General features: G+C 41.4%; 1 protein-coding gene across 2 annotated transcripts in view; it reads left to right on the forward strand.

Annotated features, from left to right (window-relative positions):
* THSD4 (thrombospondin type 1 domain containing 4) overlaps window positions 1-23,367 on the forward strand; it is a 571,321-nt gene that overhangs the window by 465,087 nt on the left and 82,867 nt on the right. For both annotated transcript variants that reach the window (XM_019949134.3, XM_019949138.3), the window contains exon 8: window positions 5,435-5,639. In XM_019949134.3, the coding sequence (XP_019804693.2) occupies window positions 5,435-5,639 (205 nt within the window). The remainder of the gene's footprint in view (window positions 1-5,434; window positions 5,640-23,367) is intronic.

A 23,367-nucleotide genomic window follows, 5' to 3' on the forward strand; every position in this document is an offset into this window, starting at 1 on the left:
TGAGTTTACCCTATCTGATGTGTTTACTGAGCACACACAGAAACATCTGCTTCCCATTAGGGAATCAGAAGCTCCACTATCTGCACGCCTGGCACCAGCCTACCCTGCCATGATGTACAGAGGCCTCCTCCCTGTGAAATTCACCACCAAATATGTCATCCAGCTTGCTCATTTCCCACAGGAAATTTCATTTAGGTTAATTTTGGCATACAATTGGAGGCAATTCTTGAGCAATTTCTCCTGTGTTGGCTTACAACCTATAAAATTTTCCTACAACATGTTGCAAAAATCACTGGAAGAGTATAAGGATACATGATAGTTGTCCAATTGCCTTTGTAACCACAAGAAATATCTCTTTTGAACGACAGTACATGGTGAGCGAAAAAAAAAAAAAAGAGAGAGATGAAGTATAGATCAGGGGCCAGGGACCAGATGTTTGTTCTGTCCTTTATCACTCAATGCTATTGGAGCAGTAAGGGTGCAAAGGAGCCGTGTAAGCTGTCTTACCTTTATGGAGAACTTGGCCCTTTCTTAGCGCTTTACGCTTTTCTGAATTTCTCCAAATGAAGAAGAGAATATCTGCAACTGAGAAGTAATAGAAAGTGCTATAGAAATAAGAGTGAGTCTGAACACTTATATAAGGATGGGATTTACTTTAAAATGGATAGATTCCAGCTGAAATCAAGTCTATGAAGACAATGATAAGCCCAGAGTTGCCTGAGAAGCCACCCTATGCAGCATCCTGCTAAATGCCTTCCGTGTTTACCTCAGCTGATCCTCCCAATAGTGCTATGAGGTACCGCCCCGGCCACAGATCAACTGAGGCTCAGAATGGCTGATCAACAGCACTGTGGTGGTGCCTCTGAAAGAGTTTAGAGACACAGACCAGCACTATTAAGTCACCCCCATCAGAGACCAGTTGACCAGACTTCTGATCTGCAAACCAGAATTCAGGTCAGATGCATTTCTGAGCACCGTCCCCTGAAAGATCTGGATGGTGGTGGAAACGTTTTCAGCACCCAGCCCAGAGAGAAGCAAGCCACCCAGCACCACACATAAGTCAGGGACTGAGCCAGGACTATGCTCCGGGTTTCCTGATTCCCAGTGCAACATTCTTTCCCTCGTGCCGAACTGCTTTTCCTGCTAAATGACGTCAGCTCCACTTATCAACTTCTACCTCCATGTTTTAGAGGAGAATACCGGCTGCTTTAAAGAAAGCAACAAAGCACATGAAGCTATAGATGTGATAAAATTGTATAGACCTATACACCAAGAGAAAGTGCAGGTAAAAAATGGCAAAATCCAAATAAGGTTTATCCTTGAGTTAATATGTTATACTGATGTCCATGATACGCATGGTTTTGACAACATGCTGTGCTAATGTGAGATACTGTCATTGGAGGAGCCTGGGTGATGGGTCACTGAAATGCTCTGTACTGTTTTTGTAACTTCTTGTGAGTCTTAAACTATCTCAAAATTATAAGTTATAACAGTGAGAAAGTTATGTGACAATAATGTGATGGAAAGATGAGCTAAAATATTTATTCACTTCCTGTGTGTATAATGGTAAAACAGGCAACGTGAGAGAGATACAAAATGTGCTTGGTGCTTCATAATGCTGGAAGAGGAGAATGCCAGAGTCACTTCTGGACCAAGCTCTCACAGTCACTATAGTAACAGTGCTTTGAACTTGCTCCTCTGCACCTAGGTTACAGCCACCATCCTCTCCTTCGACAAAGCTAGAACCTTCAGTGTGACCTCTGATCCTTTGGAGGGGGGCAGTTTTTGCATAATGGTTACAAAAATGGGATTTGTGGTCAAATCCAGCCCCACCTCTTATTAGCAGCATAGCCTTGGGCCAGTTACCTAACCTCTCTCTGAAGTCTTAGTTTCCTAGTTTTTCAGCAATAGCACAGATTGCTTTTAAGATTAAATGAGAAAACTACATATTCAGAGGACCTGGAATACGACAAAGACTGTACATGTTAGGTTTGATGATGCTGAGGGGGGGTAGGAGGAAGACAATGATCTGAGTTCCCTTCTACCTCACAAAGGCCTGTCCGTTTTGCTTCCTAAGCATCTTTCAAATCCTCTTCATGCCATCATCATTCCCCTAGTTCAGACTGGGCTCTTGCCACATTCTGCAGACTTATGCACCCCATTGTTAATTATCAGTTTTCTAAAAGAGAATTGATCTGGCCCAGCATGACATAGAGAATGCAGGGACTCCTCGTTGCCCAATAGCGTGTGATTTTCTGCATGTGTGTCTAATCGCCCCACTTAGATTCAAATTCCCAGAGTCAGGACCCGTGTCAGAGTCAGCCTGGGATTTCCCAGATTTCGCCCAGTGCAGTCACTCGACAACATTAGTGATAAAATGTGCGTTTACGTGTTTAGATCTTGCCATGGTTGATCCTTCTTGTGCTTCAGATTCTAGCCCAAAGGTCACTTCCTTAGCCATGCCCTCCCTGCCTGGACTCCAAGTCCAAATTTTCCCTCATTATATCATCTGATCTTCATAATAGCCCCATGCCAGAGAAGGGACAGTTGTCAGATATGTAATTTACCTATGCCCTCAGTGCTAAAAATAAAGGTCTTGAAAGCACGTCATCTGCCCAGTTCGCGTTATGGGGTTGTCCCTCCTGCTTTGCGAACTGCATGTGGGACATTTTGCAACTCCATAGCAAATGAGCCTCTCGAAGACCCTGGCTAGGCACTAGAACACTAGAAGGGTGCTCTGTTAGCCTTTTGTCACCCCTCAAGGAAGGTTCACACACTCCTTGTTCTGACTTCTCTCTTAAGGAGTGAACCCTGGATGCTCAGAGTCCAGAGATGGGCTTTGAGGAGGCAGGATGTTACCTTCAGTTCTTGGCGTCACTTGTGCAGCCACATGCGTCCTTGAAGCCAACCTCCAGGCTCTTAGACGTCTACCAGGAAAAACTGCTGCAGCCCTCCCTCCCCATCGTCTAGATTCATCCTGAGTGGCAGTGTGGTGCAGGAAATCTGGTGTGGGATCCATTGGAATGTGCAGAGCATTTTAATATAGTGTCTATTTCCAAGATAAAATGTTGTTTTGTCTGTGTGTGTGGTTGTCTGAAGCAATCCACGTCTGTGTAATTTCCTTGTGATCTCATCCCATTCTAACTGGGCTGCGGGCTGAGGATTCATGCAAAGTCAGTCCCTGTCTTCGGAGGTTCTTGTTCATTCCTGAAATATCCCATACACCCCACTGACAAGAGAAAGACTCACTGGACTGCCTGCTCTCCCCTCCCTAAGACCCACTCCTCACTACAGCTAAAGTTATCACCTGAAAAACAAATCTGAGGATGGCCCCCGCCTTCTTCAGTGGTTGTTGATATGACAGAATAAAATTCCGATTCTTCACCCTGGCAAACAAGATCCTTAACGGATTCAGCTAAATTCTCCAGCCTCCTTTCATCCTTAGCAGCAAACCTACACTTCAACCATGTCTGTCTATGAGCATGCTTTCCTACTTCCACAGTGTTCTTTCCTACTTCTGTGCCTTGGTACACATTGTTGCCTTTACCTGGAGTGCCCCAAGGGAATGAGCTCCATCTGGGTTAAGTTGAGGCCAGGGGTAGCAAGAATGGATCATGTAGTGGGGAAGGGAAGAAGTTAAGATTCTGCTAGACAGGGCAGGGTGTGAGTGCTATCAGCTTTTCTCTTCATCTTCCCCTTCAGTGAGAATCAGAGGCATCTCCGTTCAGTTAGAATCTTTCTTTAGCAACGTGGGATCTACTTTCCCAAACTTCTGCTGATGGTGGCCTTTTTGTTTGTTTGTTTCAAAGCAAAGGAGAACCCGGAGCAGGGGTGTGGGCTAGAAACCACGCACAGAAGGCGTTTTCCTTATTTTTCTGCTAAAACGTGCGCAGGGCAAGGGCAAGAAATATTTGAGGGAGGAGAAATTCATAGCAAACGTGGCACTTTGAAAAGCTAATTGGATGTGGAGGAACATGTTGAGATGGTGTTCTGTTATTGTCAGAAATAATGTTTTACAGAGAAGCTATTTGTGAAGAGAGACCAGTTATTGTCGATGAACTAATGTGCACTCAGGAATATGGAAATAATAATGCAGATGTACAGTGCCTGCAGAAAGATGTCAGTCAAACAAGAAGTCGGAGGGGAAAGAAGGAAAACCTTTTGATCTGACTCTGCCTGTAGGATTTGGCCTGTAGGACCCACATGAACAGACCCAGGATTGTTTAACAAAATCAAAAGTGGACTTTGAATGGTTTGCTGAGCACTTTGCCCCTGAGGTGGGGTCTGACGATTGCTCTTAGAATTCCAGAACCAACACAAACCTCTGATTCAGCAGACATGTGTCTCAAGTTGTAAAATACCATTCTGATTTCAAGTATCATTTCCTATCCCCGTAAACCAGTGAAATAATCCTGTCATCCCGATATTTCATTGTCCAAACTATAATCAGCTCACTTCTATCTGCCAACAGAAGTGTGACAGAATCTTCTCTGTTCAGACCACATGTCCCAACTTTAAATTCAGGATACACGAATGTGAGTCCTAGGGACTCAGCTGCAGACATGCAAAAGGATTCTGTGAAGACCATTCCATTCAGTCCTAAGGTTAAATCGCCTAAGAAACACATGAATAGGGAGGGGGAAGATAAAGCAAAAAGATCTTGGGATGAATAATGAGAAGATTCACTGGGGAGGAAACGCAGGAAGGTCAGAGTTCCTTTAAACACTGATGTATCCCGTTATTTAGATGCGTCTCATCCAGTTTGCCGATGTTTCTGGTCCTTGCTTCCCTGTACCCTTCTGCCCTGGGAGAAATGCTTTAGACGAGCCAAGCAAAAGTCCCAACGGCTCAGCTTTTCAGAGTCACAGTGACCAGTGGGGACCCAGACCTCAACCAATTTGATTTAATTTCCTAAGAAACAGGGCCTGAGAACACTACTGTTGGGGGTACTTGGCTAAGTGTTCGTATCATCTGTCGTTTAGGACAGAAGACTTGAGGACAAACTCCAGTTTTAAGTCCCAAAAAACTTCCAACAAGGGGATGGATTTTCAGGACAACTTCACTGTCCAACCTGTTTAATAAATATCCAGTCCCCACACCCTCCTTATGTATTTTCTCTGTGCTATTTTTCTCCTGATTACCAAGGGTGCTTGTTTTACTTACTTATTTACTGATGTGGCTTCCGCTTCACCCCTAGAACGCACATTTCACACATAACCTAGGAAGGAAGTTCCTTGCCCAGAGTAGGTGCTCAGTGGAAATCCGTTGAGCCAAGGGAAGAATGAACTTGCTTATCTACAGGATCTGGATGGGGGCAAGGAGGAAGTTCAGGTCGAGACCCACCAACGGATCTGCAGTCGTCCCCTCTCCCCTTCCTCCCTGGGATGCTCCTGACATATGCTACAAGAGTCTCTTGTTTTCCACCTCTTTGCAGAGCATTGGCTGTGATGACTACCTAGGCTCCGACAAAGTCGTGGACAAATGCGGGGTGTGCGGAGGCGATAACACGGGCTGTCAGGTTGTGTCGGGCGTGTTTAAGCATGCCCTCACCAGCCTGGGCTACCACCGAGTTGTTGAGATTCCTCAAGGAGCCACAAAAATCAACATCACCGAGATGTACAAGAGCAACAACTATTTGGGTAAGCGTGATCTTTTTCCAGAGGAAACCAGCTGTCCCTACAAGATGATTTATTCCTTCCAGGACTGTGACACGGCAGTGTCCAGAGGTCCTTGGACCTGTACAAGGTGCCACTGGGGAACGCCAAAGCACTACCTGGCCTCCCCTTGAAATGATATGGAGAAAGTAAAAAAGTCCTTCTTGCGAGGAAATGTTTAATATCTACATATTTAAACCGGTCTTTCTTCCTTCCAAGAGAAACAAGGCTATGAAATCAGGAATGGCCTAAATTGTTTCTCTGAAATAGGGGAGGCTCTTTGAAATGCCAAGAGATCTGCCAGTCTTTTTCTGTTGGAATTTCAGGGGCACAGGGGCAGTTGGTGATCCTGTCCGGTCTCTCACTCTGCAGGGGTCTAAAGCAAAAGCCATTTTTCTCTTCTTTCTGCTTCATCAGCCTGGGGCAACAGTATGTGTGTGTCTTTGGAACAGCTGCAGAACCCGTCAGCGATCATTTTGGGCAATATCATCAATGTTGGGAGACCATTTGTAACCCATTTTCCCACAAAAGAAGATCTTTGTTGATTCTTCCTTCTCTGTTTCTGGCTGATTTTATGCAAAGCAAATCAGGTCCTGCAAGTTAATTTTTAGCAATTCTAATTCATGTAAACATGGACAAATCAGTTAACAAATGGTATAAGGAAAGCAATTTCTTAAAAACATTTAATGAACAGCAATATACATTTTTTATTTTTTTGATTATTTATTTAACAGAAATTTAAATAGCACAGACTATATGCTAGGCACTATTCTCAGTGCTTTACAGGTATTAAATCATTGAACCCTCTCAACAACCCTAGGAGATGGGAGCTATTCCCCTCCTCATTTCATACATAAGGAGACAGGCACAGGGCGATCATGTAACTTGACAAGGTCACACAGCAAGGAAGAGGTGGAGCTGGGATTCAAAGCCAGGCAGTCTATCTCCAAGCGTGGTAGTCTACCAAGAGATAACACCCATGAGCAATTCTGGTACACCATTGGCCATGCAGCAGTCAATGGCTGCAGCAACTGAGAGATCATTAATTTTATAAATTCGAGTACCAGGACCACCCCAGAAGACAACTCAAGAACTCTAGATTCTGAAGCTCTTCCATCTTTGTCTGGGCAAATGCATCCAAAATTAGCTTCACTTGGTTTTATTGGTGAGAGGAGGAAGGGATGGCCGATGGGACTCTGAAACAAACCCAATTAATAGTGGAAAGCTATTACATTTGCTCTGGCAAACCCAGGAGCCACCAAAGTGGCAATAAGGCTAGTTTCCCCCTGAGTTGTTTGTGTGTTATTTTTATTTGCAGAAAAAAAAAATGGTCTTTTTGATTCCTTTCTTTTGTACTATTAAAAGAGCAAATCTTCACAAACATCCTGTTCCTAGAATGGAAAATGTTCTTTTGAGGGATTGCTTTAAGTGTGACTGTGTTCAAATGCACCAGCAAACAATGCCACTTTTTGTGAGCTTTGCGTAGTTTTTAGTAATTTCCCTGGCTCGAATTAGTTCTATTCAGTAAGTGGCTTTTAAGCTGTGCCTTCCGAAGGCAAAATAGATAATCTGGGTGATTACCCACCAGATGTCTGAGTGGAAACTGCTCTCAGAGCCTCAGTGTTTTCATCTAGAATATGGGAATAAGAATCTGGACCTTACAAGTATTCATGAGAATCCATAGAATAACAGATATTCAGGACCCCACCGAGCCCCTGGCACTTATTAGCAGTTGACAAATGTTCAATCTCTTTCTTTTGTCTCAGAGACCTTGTCAGTATGTCAAAGCTTCGTGGAATACAAATTCCCTAATTCCCTGAAATTCCCTAAAAAAGATGAAGAGGAGGCAGAGGAGGATGGAAGTACCCAGAATCAATGGAAGGGTGATTCCGAAAATCATGTTCAACTTCTTATGCCCAGTGACCAGTGGGGTGCATGAGAAGTCCAGAGTCCATGACAGTATGACGTGACGCCATGTGGCCAGAGTGGGGAGAGTAGAGATAGAAGAACAGGCGAGCGTGAAAGGAGTTTCCAGAAGTGATGAACAGGGCCTCCTGTTTAGGGCACTTAAGCATCACTTGGGATGTAACATCACCCAGAAGGCTCTTCTTTTTTTTTTTCTTCTTTCCTTCTGTTATTGAGATTTAATTCGCCTACCATAAAATTCATTCTTTTAAAGCGCACAGTGGATGGGATGGTCTTTTTCTCATCACAGGTGTTCTCTTCCCCTATTCCACTTAATCCTATGAAATTTCCTGTTCTGGGAAGTCTATATATGTTCAAAGTTAAACTGCATGCAGTTGTTTGAGATTATGTGTAAGCTATTAGAGCACAGGTCTATCAAGCTATTTTTGAACTTTCCAATGACTGTATTTCACATTATACATTTTCAAACATTGAAACATTTTTCTTTCTTTTTTTTCTTGTCTTGAAACATTTTTCAAAGAGGTATGTAGTAGGGTTCTCCACAATCTTCCAGGTCATGATAAAAGTTTTGGTTTTCTTACCTTGTGATTTCTGGCTATGTAACCTGTATTTTGTACAAAAATTTGACTTGATGCACAAAACTTAGTTGGCTGTCTGCGTACACTTGTTCTGCAGAATACACAATGTAGAGGAAATGAATAGTTCGAATGTGTGTCATTGCTTTTTAAAAATGCACACCTTTAACAAGTTTTTTCAGTTGCCCTATTGTTTCCCTGAATGGCCTTTGGGTTATTAGTAATAAAAATCAAATTTGCCTTGTGAAATACTTGGAATTGTTAAAATGACTGACTCTCCAAACCTGACAGAGATAAAGTAGATTTCTATGAAAACAGAAGGACTTGTATTATTAGTGCTGGAGAAGGTGGTTTAATCACCTCATTTTTAAAGGTTTGTTTAAAACCCACAATATTTAAATGACTTATTCTAGGCTATTTGCTTAGTTAATAATAGTAGTCATGCTACATGTGTAGTACTTTAGTCTCCAAGTGTTTTTACATGCATGGTCTTCTGACTTTTAAAAATGGACATTCTTTCCTTTGCTTGCTTCAAAAAAGATCTGGAGTTATTTACTAAAGATGCAATTATTGAGTTAGTATGTGAAAATTGAAATTTAAAAATCAAAAACTTTGGAAAAATATCTGTTCAGGCCTTTTGCCCATTTTTAATTGGGTTGTTTGGTCTTTCTGATACTGAGTTGTATGAGCTATTTATATATTTTGGATATTAACCCCTTATTGGTCATATCATTTGCAAATATTTTCTCCCATTCAATAGGTTGTCCTTTTGTTTTGTTGATGGTTTCCTTTGCTGTGCAAAAGCTTGTAAGTTTAATTAGGTCCCATTTGTTTATTTTTGCTTTTGTTTCCTTTGCCTTAGGAGACAGATTCAAAAAAATATTGCTACAATTTGTGTCAAAGAGTGTTCTGCCTATGTTTTCTTCTAGGAGTTTTATGGTTTCCAGTCCTACATTTAGGTCTTTATTGAAGAGACTATCCTTTTCCCATTGTATATTCTTGTCTCCTTTGTCATAGATTAATTGACCATAAGTGTATGGGTTTATTTCTCTGCTCTCTTTTCTGTTCCATTGATCTATGTGTCTGTTCTTGTGCCAGTACCATACTGTTTTGATGACTGTAGTATTTTGGTTTTGGGGTTTTTTTTTTGCTGTACGCGGGCCTCTCACTGTTGTGGCCTCTCCCGTTGTGGAGCACAGGCTCCCGACACGCAGGCTCAGCGGCCATGGCTCACGGGCCTAGCCGCTCTGCGGCATGTGGGATCATCCCAGACCGGGGCACGAACCCGTGTCCCCTGCATCAGCAGGCGGACTCTCAACCACTGCGCCACCAGGGAAGCCTGATGACTGTAGTTTTACAGTATAATCTGAAGTCAAAGAGTGTGATGCCTCCAGCTTTTTTTTTTTTTCTCAAGATTGGTTTGGCTATTCTTGGTCTTTTGTGGTTCTACATAAATTTTAGTAGTATTTGTTCTAGTTCTGTGAAAAATGTCATGGAGAAGACATAGAGATGGCCAAAAGACACATGAAAAGATACTCAACATTACTAATCATCAGAGAAATGCAAATCAAAACCACAATGAGTTATCACCTCACACCTGTCAAAATGGTTATCATCAAAAAGACCACAAATAACAAATTTTTGCAAGGATATGAAGAAAAGGGAACCCTCCTACACTGTTGGTGGGAATGTAAATTGATGCAGCCACTGTGGAAAACAGTATGGAGCATCCTCAAAAAACTAAAAATAGAGCTACCATATGATCCAGCAATCCCACTCCTGGGTATATATCGGAAGAAGAGGATAATACTAAAAGTTATACGCACCCTAATGTTCACAACAGCATTACTTACAGTAGCCAAGATATGGAAGCAACTTAAATGTCCGTCAACAGATGAATGGATAAAGAACATGTGGTACAAAAAATGGGATATTACTCAGCCATAAAAAAAAGAATAAAATCTTGCAATTTGCAACAACATGGAACGGGAGGGTATTATGCTTAGTGAAATAAGTCAGACAGAGAAAGACAAAGACTGTATGTTATCACTTATCTGTGGAACCTAAAAAATGAAACAAATATATGTGCAATCTAGAAAAATGGTTCAGATGAACCTATTTGCAGGGCAGAAATAGAAACACAGACGTAGGGAATGGATGTGAGGGGTGATGGGGAGGGTGGGATGAAATGGAAGATTAGGTTTGACATAAATACACTACCATGTGTAAAATAGATAGCTAGTGGGAATCTGCTGTATAGCACAGGGAGTTAGCTCAGTGCTCTGTGATGACCTAGATGGGTGGGATGGTGGGGGAGGGAGGTCCAAGAGGCAGGGCATATATGTATACATATAGCTGATTCACTTTATTGTACAGCAGAAACTAACACAACATTGTAAAGCAATTATATGCCAATTAAAAAAAATGAATGAATGTGACAAAACAGAAACAGACTTACAGATATAGAGAACAAACTAGTGGTTACCAATGGGGAGAGGGAAGGGGGAGGGACAAGATAGGGGTATGGGATCAAGAGATACAAACTACTATGTATAAAATAAAAAAGCAACAAGGATATATTGTACAGCACAGGGAATATAGCCAATATTTTATAATAACTTTAAATGGAGTATAATCTATAAAAATATTGAATCAGTATGTTGAACATGTGAAACATATAATATTGTAAATCAACTATATTTCAATTTTAAAAAATCAAAAACTTCACAGAAGAAAGAGGCATATATACCAAAAGCCTTGGCTAATATGTAAATAGCGATGGAGCATTCAACCTGACTCTTGAGTTTATGGCTTTCTTTGGTTTGGCCATCAAGAACTGGACCTGCTGGACTCAGATTCTGAAAGCCTGAGTTCTGGCCCTGGCCCTGCCGTAACTCACAAGGGGTTCTGGCCCATGTGTAGCTGGGAAGACAGGCCAGCTCAGCACCTCGTGATGCGTACTATTTCTCTGAGCAACGCTGAAGAAATCACGACGTTTAATGATACACAGATTTCAGGAGATAGGATGTTTATCTGTCTCATTTTAGGTTGGAAACCAATGAAGTTCTGCAGAAATGAGCTCCACTTTTCAGTGTTTATTTGAATTTTTCACTTGCTCCAAAATATAGACTAGCTGGTAGATTATAGGTTCCTAGATCTTTTTTTTTTTCGTGGAAAATACTTTAGAACCAGTGTATCTATTGTAAACTATGTAGTCTCCTTTTCCACTTGAATTATTCTGAACCCTGCTCTTTGGAAATAAAAAGTTAAATCTAATTTTATTAAAATGATTGACATTTTATATTACTTGCCTCTTCCTTAATAAGATGTTGTGAAATTATTTTAGCTGAAATATCAAAGTTTGGCATAGTTCAGCCAGCTCAATTTACTAATGTCATTATGTAACAGTTAAGAAATCAGACATAAAAGCATACCAAGCAAAAATTGATTCTACAGGACATGTTCTACCTGCCAACATGTTTACACTGTCATAGAGCTTTAGACTTAGAAGGGATTCTTTTTGTTTTTGAAGATTTATAAACTTTTAAAAATAAACTGGCAGACTTCCCTAGTGGCGCAATGGTTAAGAATCCACCTGCCAATTCAGGGAACATGGGTTCAAGCCCTGGTCCAGGAAGATCTCACGTGCCGCGGAGCAACTGAGCCCGTGCACCGCAATTACTGAGCCTGCGCTCTAGAGCCCGAGAGCCACAACTACTGACCCCGCGTGCCACAACTACTGAAGCCTGCGTGCTTAGAGCCCGTGCTCTACAACAGGAGAAGCCACCACAATGAGAAGCCCGCACACCGCAACGAAGAGTAGCCCCCACTCGCCACAACTAGAGAAAGCCCACACGCAGCAACAAAGACCCAACACAGCCAAAAATAAATAAATTTTTTTTAAAAATTCAAATAAACTGGCAATACCTTTAAGCACGCTTTCTTAAAAGTTTTAAACAATGAAAGTAGTGGTCAGCATTTTAAAAATCAAGTATCATGGATCATCTGTAATTTGCAAGCCTTTAATTTGTTAGTTGAGCAGCTTTCTATGTGGGAAAGACTAGAGTATTTAAATAATATGATGCCTCACATCTGTATGATGATTAATTCCAAAGATTTAGTCACATGCATTGTAAAAAATTTGAACAATACAGATGTTATAGAGCAAAAAGATGAAATTCTTCTTCCATGCCAACCTCACACTTGATCCACTGGTTTCAAGTGTAAAGATGGAGATAAAGGACCACTCTTAACACATCAGTGTACACCCTCCAGTCCTTTGTGGAAATACAAATAAATATATATTTTCTAAAATTCATGTTACTATATACACTTTCTGCAATGTGCTCCTTTATTTTAATGTTATATCATGATAACTTTTCATAGCAATGCATATAATAAGCTAATTCATTATTTTTGAGTAAAGAATATTCCATACAACAGATGTAACCTAATTTATTTAAGCATTTTCCTACTGAGGAATGTTGAGACTGGCTCCAGTTTTCTAATATTGCAAATAATACTTTCGATTTGTGGTTCAAGATGGCAGACTGCATACATGAGTTTTTCTTCCCTTCCTCCCAAGGTTCATCAAAATGACACTAAAGGAATAAGAGAAGGTATAACCTACAACCACCAAAAAAACTGGGGGGGGGGGGACATCTATTACATGATTTTAACAAATTTCTGGAACAAATTCTCAAGAGTAGGTGGAGGAAATTTCACTAATAGAGCAAAGGAAATCACAGCCTAGGTAGCAGAGGGGACTGTGATAAAGGGGGGTTGGCCTGCATGCAGAACCTCATGAGCCTGTGAGTCTGGGGGACAGCAGGTAAAATGGAAGGTGGGAAGGGAGAATGGAGCTGAAAAACAGGGAAACAGTGAAAAAACTTGTATGTGAGCAGGCAGCCCCCACACACACGTTCAGAATGCTGGCACTGACTTCCTCATTCAAAAGGGCGTGGCTGAGAGGACTGGTGCTCCAAGACCTCAGTATTCATTCTGGAATTGGAAGAAGGAGCTGCTGAGTGACTGGTACCCCATCTCTTAGAACCTGGCCTGTTAATAAGCTCAGCCAATGTGTACAGAGTTCTCAGGCAGCCTTCCCACCACTTTTGTCTTAAATATCAACGGATGATTGAAAATAACATGAATGGACAACCAAGGATCACTAGACGTTTTTAAAAGCCTGAAAGAGAAAACCCAAGATAAATAACAGAAAAAGATGTTTCTAGAAGAAACAGCAAATTCTTGGAGAAGAAAACTTGAAGAATGGTTCTTTAACAAGTAGTGCTTCCATGAATATCCTAATATGTATCCTTTCATACTTACATAAATATTTCTATAGGATAGACTCCTAGAAATAGAATTTACAGGTCAAATGGAATGAACACTTAAAATTCTGAAAGATAAAGCAAAATTCCTCTCCACGTTTAGTTGTACCCATTTATACCCCCACCAAAAGTTCATGAAAGAACCGTTTCTCCACACCTTTACCAACACTAAATATTATGAATGTACTTAATTTTTAGTATACCTTTTTAATTTACATTTCCCTGACCACTCATTTTTGTTATTTGTACTCCTTCTATGAATTTGCTAAGAATTGTGTTTGTAGTTTTCTTGCTGATTTTAAGAACTCATATATGTTATGAATAATAACCGTTCTCTTCATGTATGTTTATTCATCTTCATCTTGTGTTTCAACTCTGTTTATGATATCTATTGCTCTGTGGAGAAACTTTTAGTCTTTTTTTAGTCAAATCTATCAATCATCTTTTTATGGCTAGTGGATTTTGTCTAACATAGGAAGACCTGCCCACCTCCAACATTATAAAATTATTCTCTAATATTTTCTCCTATTACTTTTATAATCTCTTTTTATATTTAAATGTTTAATCCATCTGGAATTAATTTTTGTGTGCAGTATGAGGTAGGGATCTGTCTTTTTCCTAATAGACAGTATTGTCCCAATAATGCTTATTAAATTTCCCTCACTAATTTGAAGTGACACCTCTACCATATATTTTAAATTTAAATATCTGTAGATATACCTGTGAATTCTCAGTTCAGGTCTATTGATCTATCTGTCTCCTCCTCCTTTAGTACCATTTTTTTTCATTACTGTAATTTCATATGCTTTAAGTTTTTGTAGGTCAACTCTCTGACTCTTCCCAAACGCTTTGTTTTTTCCTAAATTTTCTTGGGTCTTCTTGTACATTTGTTCTACATACACTTTACAAATCAATTTGTCAAAATCTATAAAACTTCTGTTGAGATTTTAATTGAAAGTGCAATAAACTTACAGACTAACTTGAAGAAGAAAAATTTGTCTTCACAATATTGACTTTTTTGATTCCAGAGCATAGTAGAGCTCCTTGTTTTATGTTCTTTAACAAAATGTCTTTACCTAGACTTTGCTTATGCTTTATTAGGTTTATGCTATAGTTTTTCCTAATATGGGATAAGATTTTTATTCCATTATATTTCCAATTACTCGTGCTAATGCATATTAAATCAGTTTATTTATTTATTTTGTACCTGTACACCTTGCTAGACTCTTTTAACAATTCTAATAGAATTGTTTTTCAGTTATTTAACATGGATTTTCTAGGTGGAAAATCGTGTCATATCTGTAGATAATATTAATGTTATCTTCCCTTGAAGTATTCTACCTCCTATTTCTTTCATATGTTGTTGCACTTAGAGACTCAGACCTCTAAAAATTTTTGGAATAATCATATTGATAGTGGACTTCTTTATCATGTTTCTGACAATGGGAATGCTTCTAACAGATGTTTGCTGAAGATTCTGATAGATACCTCTTATCAAAGTAAGGAATTTTCTTTACATAACTAACTTTTAAGAATTTTTATTGTAATTTGCCCTTGTTTTTGTTTTTGCTCCAGTGACTGATTATCCTTAGTTGTCAATTTACATTTATAAAGTTAATGAATATTTGTTTATTATAGGTATATTAAGTGGTTTCCTTCAGTTACTGCAGTAGACTGAATGCTCACATCCTTCCCAGATTCATTTGTTGAAACCTCCAAGGTGGTGGTATTGGGAGGTGAGGCCTTTGGGAGATGATTAGGTCATGAGGGCAGAACCTTCATGAATGGGATTAGTGCCCTTATAAAAGAGGCCCCAGAGAGATCCCTGACCCCTTTCTGCCATGGGAGGTTACAGGGAAAAGAGTCATCTAGGAAGTAGGCTCTCATCAGTCACTGAACCTACCAACACCTTTATCTTATACTTCCCAGCCCCCAAAACTGTGAGAAATAAATTTCTATTGTGTACAAGCGACCCAGTCTGTGATATATTGCTCTAGTGACCCAAACAGACTAAGACACTTACCTTTCCTTAAAATGGAACAAACCTCAGTATGCTGTCAGTCTGCTGTCTGAGAGGTTTCCTCTGAGTGTGTATGGGCAAGTGGCAACACGGAGTAGATACAAAACCACTACCTCCTAGAGGTATGCAAGGATTCAATAGGATAACATACAGCTTCTAGCATGGCAAGGGCTTAATTCATAGTTTCCCTTTCTTATCTCAAGGTTCCAATATTTATCAATGGCTGCTTAACAAAACTCTGCTTTTCCTTGTAATGGCTAAATAGAAAACAGCCTTCTCTTCCACCCATTGCCAGAAGCCTCTAGGATTATGCTGGCTCAAGTGTAAACATTTGTACCTTTCTTCTTAGACATCAAAAGCCTACCTGATTTAAATTTTTTTTTTTTTTTTTTAGGGTTGTCTGTCTTTACATCATTTTGTTTTTTTTTTTTAACATCTTTATTGGGGTATAATTGCTTTACAATGGTGTGTTAGTTTCTGCTTTATAACAAAGTGAATCAGTTATACATATACATATGTTCCCATATCTCTTCCCTCCTGATTTAAATTAATTGCTCTAGTTATGTGTCCTTCTGCCCCACCACCCACCAACTGTCTCTCTAGGAGTAATTCCTTCTTCCCAGCAGAACAAAGAAAGAAACACAAGTGAACCCGTGTGTTCAGCATCTCCCCTGTGATGACCTCATTCTAATCAGAAAATGGTTTCTTTTAAACCCGCAGACATAGAAAACAAATTTACGGTTACCAAAGGGGAAAGGTGGGGGGAGGGATAAAGTGGAGTTTGGGATTAACAGATACACACTACTGTATCTAAAATAGATAAACAACAAGATTAGCACAGAGAACTCTACTCAATATTCTGTGATAACCTATAAGGGAAAAGAATCTGAAAATGAATAGATATATACCTGAATCACTGTGCTGTACACCTGCAATTAACACAACATTATAAATCAATCTGTAGTCCTTGCTTGCTCTCTTAATACATGGCAGAAGAATAAAAGACAGATAGATAAAAGGAAAAGCAAAGAGAGATTTTTCCTTTGGACTCCCATAGGACTTTGATCATATCTCCAGTTTGGCACTCACCATATTTTATTTTATTGTAATTTATCTATTGTAATTTGTCTGTGTACCCCTTGAAGACAAACAGTCCAGACTTAGACACTCCTTCCCTCGAGTACCCTCCAGGCGCCAGCAACTGGGATGAGTAGTGGGGATACAGAAATCAAGGCAGGCCTTGGCTCTCCTGAAGCCATTTTGAGGGTCTATGCTCAGGCATCCTTAGCCCACCTTGATCACGAGACCTCACTTATGGTACTGGGGTCGTGTGTTACTCGTAGACTGTAGGAATCCTGGGTCTGCCTGCTTCGTGTAATGCAGCACTCTCACAGTGGTGGTGGGCTGGCAGGGTCCTATCAGGATCTGCATTTAGAGCTGAGGCTGCTGGGCTCAGCCTGGCTGAGGGACCTGCTGAGGGGAACAGTTCATGAGTGGTGGAGTCAGGTCTCAGATCCAGGCTCAGTCCTTGTTCATGACCTACGTATACACCCGTGGCCATTGGCAGGAAAAACATAGCTGGGGCATGGAGGAGGACCTGTGCCTTCTCTGCCCCCCTCCCTATCACCATGAGAAGAAAAATATGTCCTAATTCCTCACAGCCTTTTGTCCCCTCCACACTGTTCCATCCCTGCCCCCCACTGTTCCTTCAAACTTGCCGACAATCATTTGGCCTACCCTCATGTTGGAAATCCTTGGGCTAGCTTGCCAGAGTTATGTCTTAGTCACTGGACTTTCACCATCTGCCTCAACAGCGTTCTTCTGAAGCTAGCGTCTAAAAGAACGTTCAGCTCTTAAAAAGTGTGGAGCGTTTTGGAGAAATGAAACACCATGTGGTTTTTTTTCTCCTTTTAAAAAAATTGTGGTAAAATATATATAAACATAAAATTTATGGTTTTAACAGTTTTAACTGTATTCTTCAGTGGCATTAAGTACATTCATGATGTTGTCCAACTACCACCACTATCGGAACTTTTCTATCATCCCCAAAACTGTACCTAATACACAATAATTCTCCATTTTCCCCTCTTTCAAACCCCCGGTAACCTCTATTCTATTTTAGGTCTCATGAATTTGCCTATTCTAGGTACCTCATACAAGTGGAATCATACAGTATTTGTCCTTTTGTGTCTGGACTATTTCACTTAGCATAATGTTGTCAAGGTTCATCCATGTTGTAGCATGTGTCAGAAATTAATTCCTTTTTATGTATCTACCACATTTTTGTACCCACTCATCTGTTGATGGACATTTGGGTCGTTTCCACCTTTTGTCTATAGTGAATAATGCTGCTGTATAGGTATCTGTTTAGTCCCTGCTTTCATTTCTTTTGTGTATATACCTAGGAGTGGAATTGCTGGGCCATGTGATAATTCTGTGTTTAACTTTCTGAGGAATTGCACTATGTTCCACAGTGGCTGCACCATTTTCTATCCCCACTAGCTACGCATGAGGGTTCCAGGTTCTCCACATCCTTACCAACACTTCAAGCGTGTTTTTAAAAGGGTATTTAAGCAGGTGATACAACAGGGCCTGCTTTCAAGCATCAGGAAAGGCTGCTGAGATGGGCTTCGTGACCCTTCTCGGTTACCTGTTACAGGTAGTGGCAGCCCCAGGAAACATCTCAGAGTGATATCCTGATTCGCGGCCGGAGGTTCCTCATCAATGCTGGCACACGAGAGAGGGTGATCCTTGAGCATTTGGTTTTTTACTTGGATTCAGTTCTTGCCTTCTCTTCAGCAACAGGCTTTTATGATTCCTGTCTAAAACCAAGTCTTTGCCAAAGATCCCGTGCCAGAGAGACAGTGGAAAGATGCTGTTATTTGTTTGAGCACTGCTAGACTTAATTTTTCATTACATACTTTCCACCTGGTGTCTGACAGCACTCCTCCCTTTGATTTAGGAAAGCTCTGATGTCCTTGCGTCTGTTTACATGGGCTTTCTTTTTACTTTTACAGTTGCTCTGCCTTGAAGAGCTTTCAGAGACGCCGGAACCAATTCTGCCCCACCTGCTTATGCTCCTTGTGTTTTCACATTTTCTGCTTTTTAGTTAGCACCTAGTTGCCTGGAAATGTAAGACTGAGTTTGCCTCTTTGTACTTGGATTTGCCTTTTGTTTTGTGGGGAGGAGTTAAGCTGAGATTTGCCTTTGTTTTTAATTATATCATCTGTCTCAGACATACGCAAAGCACCCACACCTGCTTTTCTGCACTAATGGGATGCTTTCCTCAAATGCAGGAAACAGCTGTCGAGCAGGCTGGGTCTTAGATTTTTATGGAAGTGGCTTGACAGCCCTGTCCCTTCAGGGAGAATAACATTATCTCCCAGCAGCACCTGCAGACAGCATCTTCAGCAGGGCTGCTAATCGCTCCCAGGTCTCCTACCTGGATTAGGGTAATAGCTCAGAACCCATTATCTGTGTGTCCAGCATCGATAAAGCTGTCCTCAATCCATCCACTCCCTAACCCACTCGGAAGTGCCTCTAAGCCTTCCCTCTTTGAAGCAAAGTTTGGCTTTTTGCAGTGTGTTAGATCACTGAGCTTCCACATTAGGGAATTAATACAAGTTAAGCCTCAAGAAGAGATCTCTAAGGTTTAAACGACATTTAGTAAATACAGTTGACTTAAGGAAAGAAGCAACAGCCGAGAAAAACCATAACTTCCAGACTTTCTTAACCAGCAGCTGAGGCTGCCCATGCTTTGCTGCTCCATTGTCAGTGCTGTCTTCGGCAGGTCCCCTACTTTCTCTCAAGAGTTAAAGCTTCGGAAATGGGAAATCTGCCTTCTAGGGTGGCCCCCCTCTTCCCTGCAGGAGAAACTGAGCACGCTTTTCCCTTCTCGCATTAAGCAGTGCTCCGGTCAGATTCTGCTCTTCCTTTAAACATTTAATTCTTGCTAATAAATCCCTGAAGGGGTGAGCTTTAGAAGATAAAGTTCTTTTCTGCTGCTAGTTGTGGGCTGCCTCTGTTAGCTCCCATCCAACTGTTATAGCCAAGCTTCAACAGCTCTTGAAAGGACTTTCGGCATCTCCTAATTCTACTCTATCCTTTTCCCAAGCCAGACACTATTCCTTGAATTAGAATCATATACATGTCAGTGTGGGAGAAGTCTACTTCTTCTGTCTGAATTGAGTCGACATTCATGTCCTTAGGAAATATACATAGCCCTACTCCTCCAGCTTCCTTTGTGCCGGATAGTCACACGAATGTTTATTTTGCTTTACGGGCAAAATTTGTCTCCTTGATCAGTATCTGTTTCTTCCTTAATCTAGTAGTTCTACAATCTGATTAAGTAAAACATTGCTCTTCATCTGACTTGATATTCCTACAAAATAATTAAGCATTTTAATGAATATCTATAAAGCACACCCCCTCTGTGCAATGCAATACAGAGATGTGAAGCTGTGGTCCCTGCCCCCGAGGCATTTACAGTCTGTTTGAGAATCCTTTGAAGACTTTGATAAAGAGACCCAGCATGGGCTTCCCTGGTTGGCGCAGTGGTTGAGAGTCTGCCTGCCAATGCAGAGGACACGGGTTCGTGCCCCGGTCCAGGAAGGTCCCACATGCCGCGGAGCGGCTGGGCCTGTGAGCCACGGCCGCTGAGCCTGCGTGTCCAGAGCCTGTGCTCCGCAACGGGAGAGGCCACAGCAGTGAGAGGCCCGCGTACCGCAAAAAAAAAAAAAAAGAGAGAGAGACTCAGCACTACGGAAGTGCAAAGGATGGAGACATTACTTCTAACAGAATAATCTGAGGAGGAACATGGAGAGATGCTGTTTAAACTGGGCTTTTAGTACAAGGGTTGGCAACCTGTTCTGGGAAAGGGCCATTTAGTAAATATTTTATGCTTTGCAAGACATTTGGTCTCAGGTGCAACTTCTCTGCCATCATAGCGAGAAAACAACCATAGGCAATAGGTGTTTGAGGAGGCATGGTTCTGTTCCAATAAAACTTGATTTACAAAAAAGGCAGTTGCCAGTGTAGCCCTCCATGCTGTAGTTTGCCAACCCCTGTTTTAGAGGATGGGTAGGCCTTTACCAGAAGAAACAGGGAAAAGAACATTTCAGTCCAAAGGAGCAGCATGAGCTAAGGTTCAGAGAAGGAGGTAATGTGAGACGTGTCTGGACACAGTGTCTTCTAAGAAAGTGAGGGTGACATTGAATTTGAGTCTGCAACTGTAGGATAAGGCCAGACCGTGGAAGACCTTTCATCCCAGACTCCATCCTTTGGATTAATGTTTGAGCAGTGGTCAGCCACTGAAGATGTGGGGCTAGAGGAGGGTTGTGACAGGATCATGCCTCTGCTCTAAAGGTATTTGGGGGGGCAGCAGGAGGGAAGGAAGGGAACGGAGAGCAAGCATTTCAGAAAGGTCAGGTCTGTACCAAGAGCCATAGGACAGGAACTGACTAGTAAACAAAGATATTGGTGTGTGTATCAGTGGGCTCCATGACTCCAAACAATAAACTGAACCTTAGAAGACCAGAGCTTATGTATGTGTGTCTTTAATCAATGACTGTAAGTGTCTCATTATACAAAAACATACTGTCCACCAAAGCATTGCTAGATCCTGGAATGATAAAGTGCATTTGGCATTTTGAGATGATCTGGAGCAAATGAGAGTAGAAGGCACTGATGAGTAATTTCAGGAATTGGAAATTTAAGTGGTCGATCCTACTTATAAAAAGGAGAGCAGGGGGCTTCCCTGGTGGCGCAGTGGTTGAGAGTCCGCCTGCCAATGCAGGGGGCGCGGGTTCGTGCCCCGGTCCGGGAAGATCCCACGTGCCGCGGAGCAGTTGGGCCCGTGAGCTGTGGCCGCTGGGCCTGCGCGTCGGGAGCCTGTGCTCCGCAACGGGAGAGGCCACAACAGTGAGAGGCCCGCATACCGCAAAAAAAAAAAAAAAAAAAAAAGGAGAGCGGGAACAATATACAAAGGGAAATATAAGTTGCATTTGAGAGAAGCTAAGTCTCTAAAGCAGCTCTCTTGAAACAGCCCAGACTTTCCTTCCTTGTTGGTGAGTTCTAGGGACACCAAAGCCGAATGGTATGCTGTTGACCCATGGCAATGACCTAATCCTCACAGCAAGTTCCCATGGGGCAGCAGAGATCCTGTCCCCATCCTTCATTAAGGCTTTGCTTAAACAGAATTCCTCTATTTTTAATGATCCCTCACAAGTCATATATTCCATAAATCCCCAAAATTGCTGCAAGAAGACCAATACTAACCCTTAAGATAAAATTTTGTTAGTTCGGTGGAAATCTGTTCATAAAGAAAAAGGAACTAAGCAACTAACTTAAGATTTCTTCTGAATGAATACTCCACATTATGGTTAGCCTTTCCTTTACTTACGAACATGTGAATGGCTAAGACTAACTTGGAATTTTCAGAAACATTCGTAGTTGCCGGTTTCACCGGCAAAAGTACCCAAAGTACAAAGTCGCAAACATTTCAATAGGAGCAGAATTGTGCAGGTTGTGAAATGCAACTTTCTGGCTCGGTGGCCTTTAGTCAGTTACTTGACCTCTCCATATATCATTTTCTTTATCTGTAAAATGAATGGACAATAACGTTTATCTCCTAGGACTTTTGGGAAAATTAAGTTAGATACTACCAGTAAACCACACATCACAGGGACTGGCACAGCATACTTATTCAACAAGTATCAGATGTTATTATTGCTATGTTTACTGTTGTTACTATTATACAAACTAGTCCAGAAGTATATGGTTATATATTTGCGCTTTGAGATTTTTCTGGACAAGAAATACCCTTCCACAAGCAAAGACTTTTTTTCTAACGATACCAAAAGCCAAGAGTGAAATCAAAGTCTTATGGCATATGCTTTTATAATTGACAGTGAACTAGATCTTAAGGGCTGTTTGGATTGTATCCCGCCCATGTGATGTCCCTCATGGAGCTCATTGGCTTGAGGTGTTACTAAGATGTTCATAGATGCAGTCAGAAGTTGAGCAACACTTACATTTAAGGTCTGGGCAGGGATCAAGGATTGGGCTTTTAAATTATTTATTTATTTATTTTTGGCTACGTTGGGTCTTTGTTGCTGCACACGGGCTTTCTCTAGTTTTGGCGAGCAGGGCCTGCTCTTCCTTGCGGTGCATGGGCTTCTCATTGCAGTGGCTTCTCTTGATGCGGAACATGGGCTCTAGGCACGCGGCCTTCAGTAGCTGTGGCACGTGGGCTCAGTAGTTGTGGCGCACGGGCTTAGTTCCCGGACCAGGGCTCAAACCGTGTCCCCTGCATTGGCAGGCGGATTCTTAACCACTGTGCCAGCAGGGAAGTCCCAAGGATTGGGCTTTTAGATGTTCTGCTTTTAGTATGAATACTGACTTTCTATTTTGTGATGTGTTTTTTAAAATGTTCAGCCATGTCTCAGAGACCCACAGAACAGTGAAATGTCTGCTGTGAGCATAGGGAACTCTCATAGAAACATAAACCCTCAGTGCTGGTCAGCATGGGGAATCTCAGAGCTGCTGTGACACAGATCCCTCGTGGAGGGATGCAGACATGTTTCAACCCAAGGTCCTTATGGACCTGCTTAATTGATTACAATGAGATAAGTTTAGCTTTTCACCACAGACCTTTATTCCCTCTTCTCAAAACACAAATGGAGAAGAAATGCATGTTTAAGGATGGAAAGCCTGACCTCTGGCCAGAACCATCAGCTGGCCTAGTACTTATTTTTTGTTAAATAAGCTTCTTATTGAAGTATTAAGTGTAAATATATAGGAAAAGTCCTCAGTTCAGATTTGTACAGCTTTGATGAATTTTCACAAAGTGAACACACACT

The sequence above is a fragment of the Tursiops truncatus genome, chromosome 2 (assembly GCF_011762595.2).
Source record: "Tursiops truncatus isolate mTurTru1 chromosome 2, mTurTru1.mat.Y, whole genome shotgun sequence".
Taxonomy (NCBI): Eukaryota; Metazoa; Chordata; class Mammalia; order Artiodactyla; family Delphinidae; genus Tursiops; species Tursiops truncatus.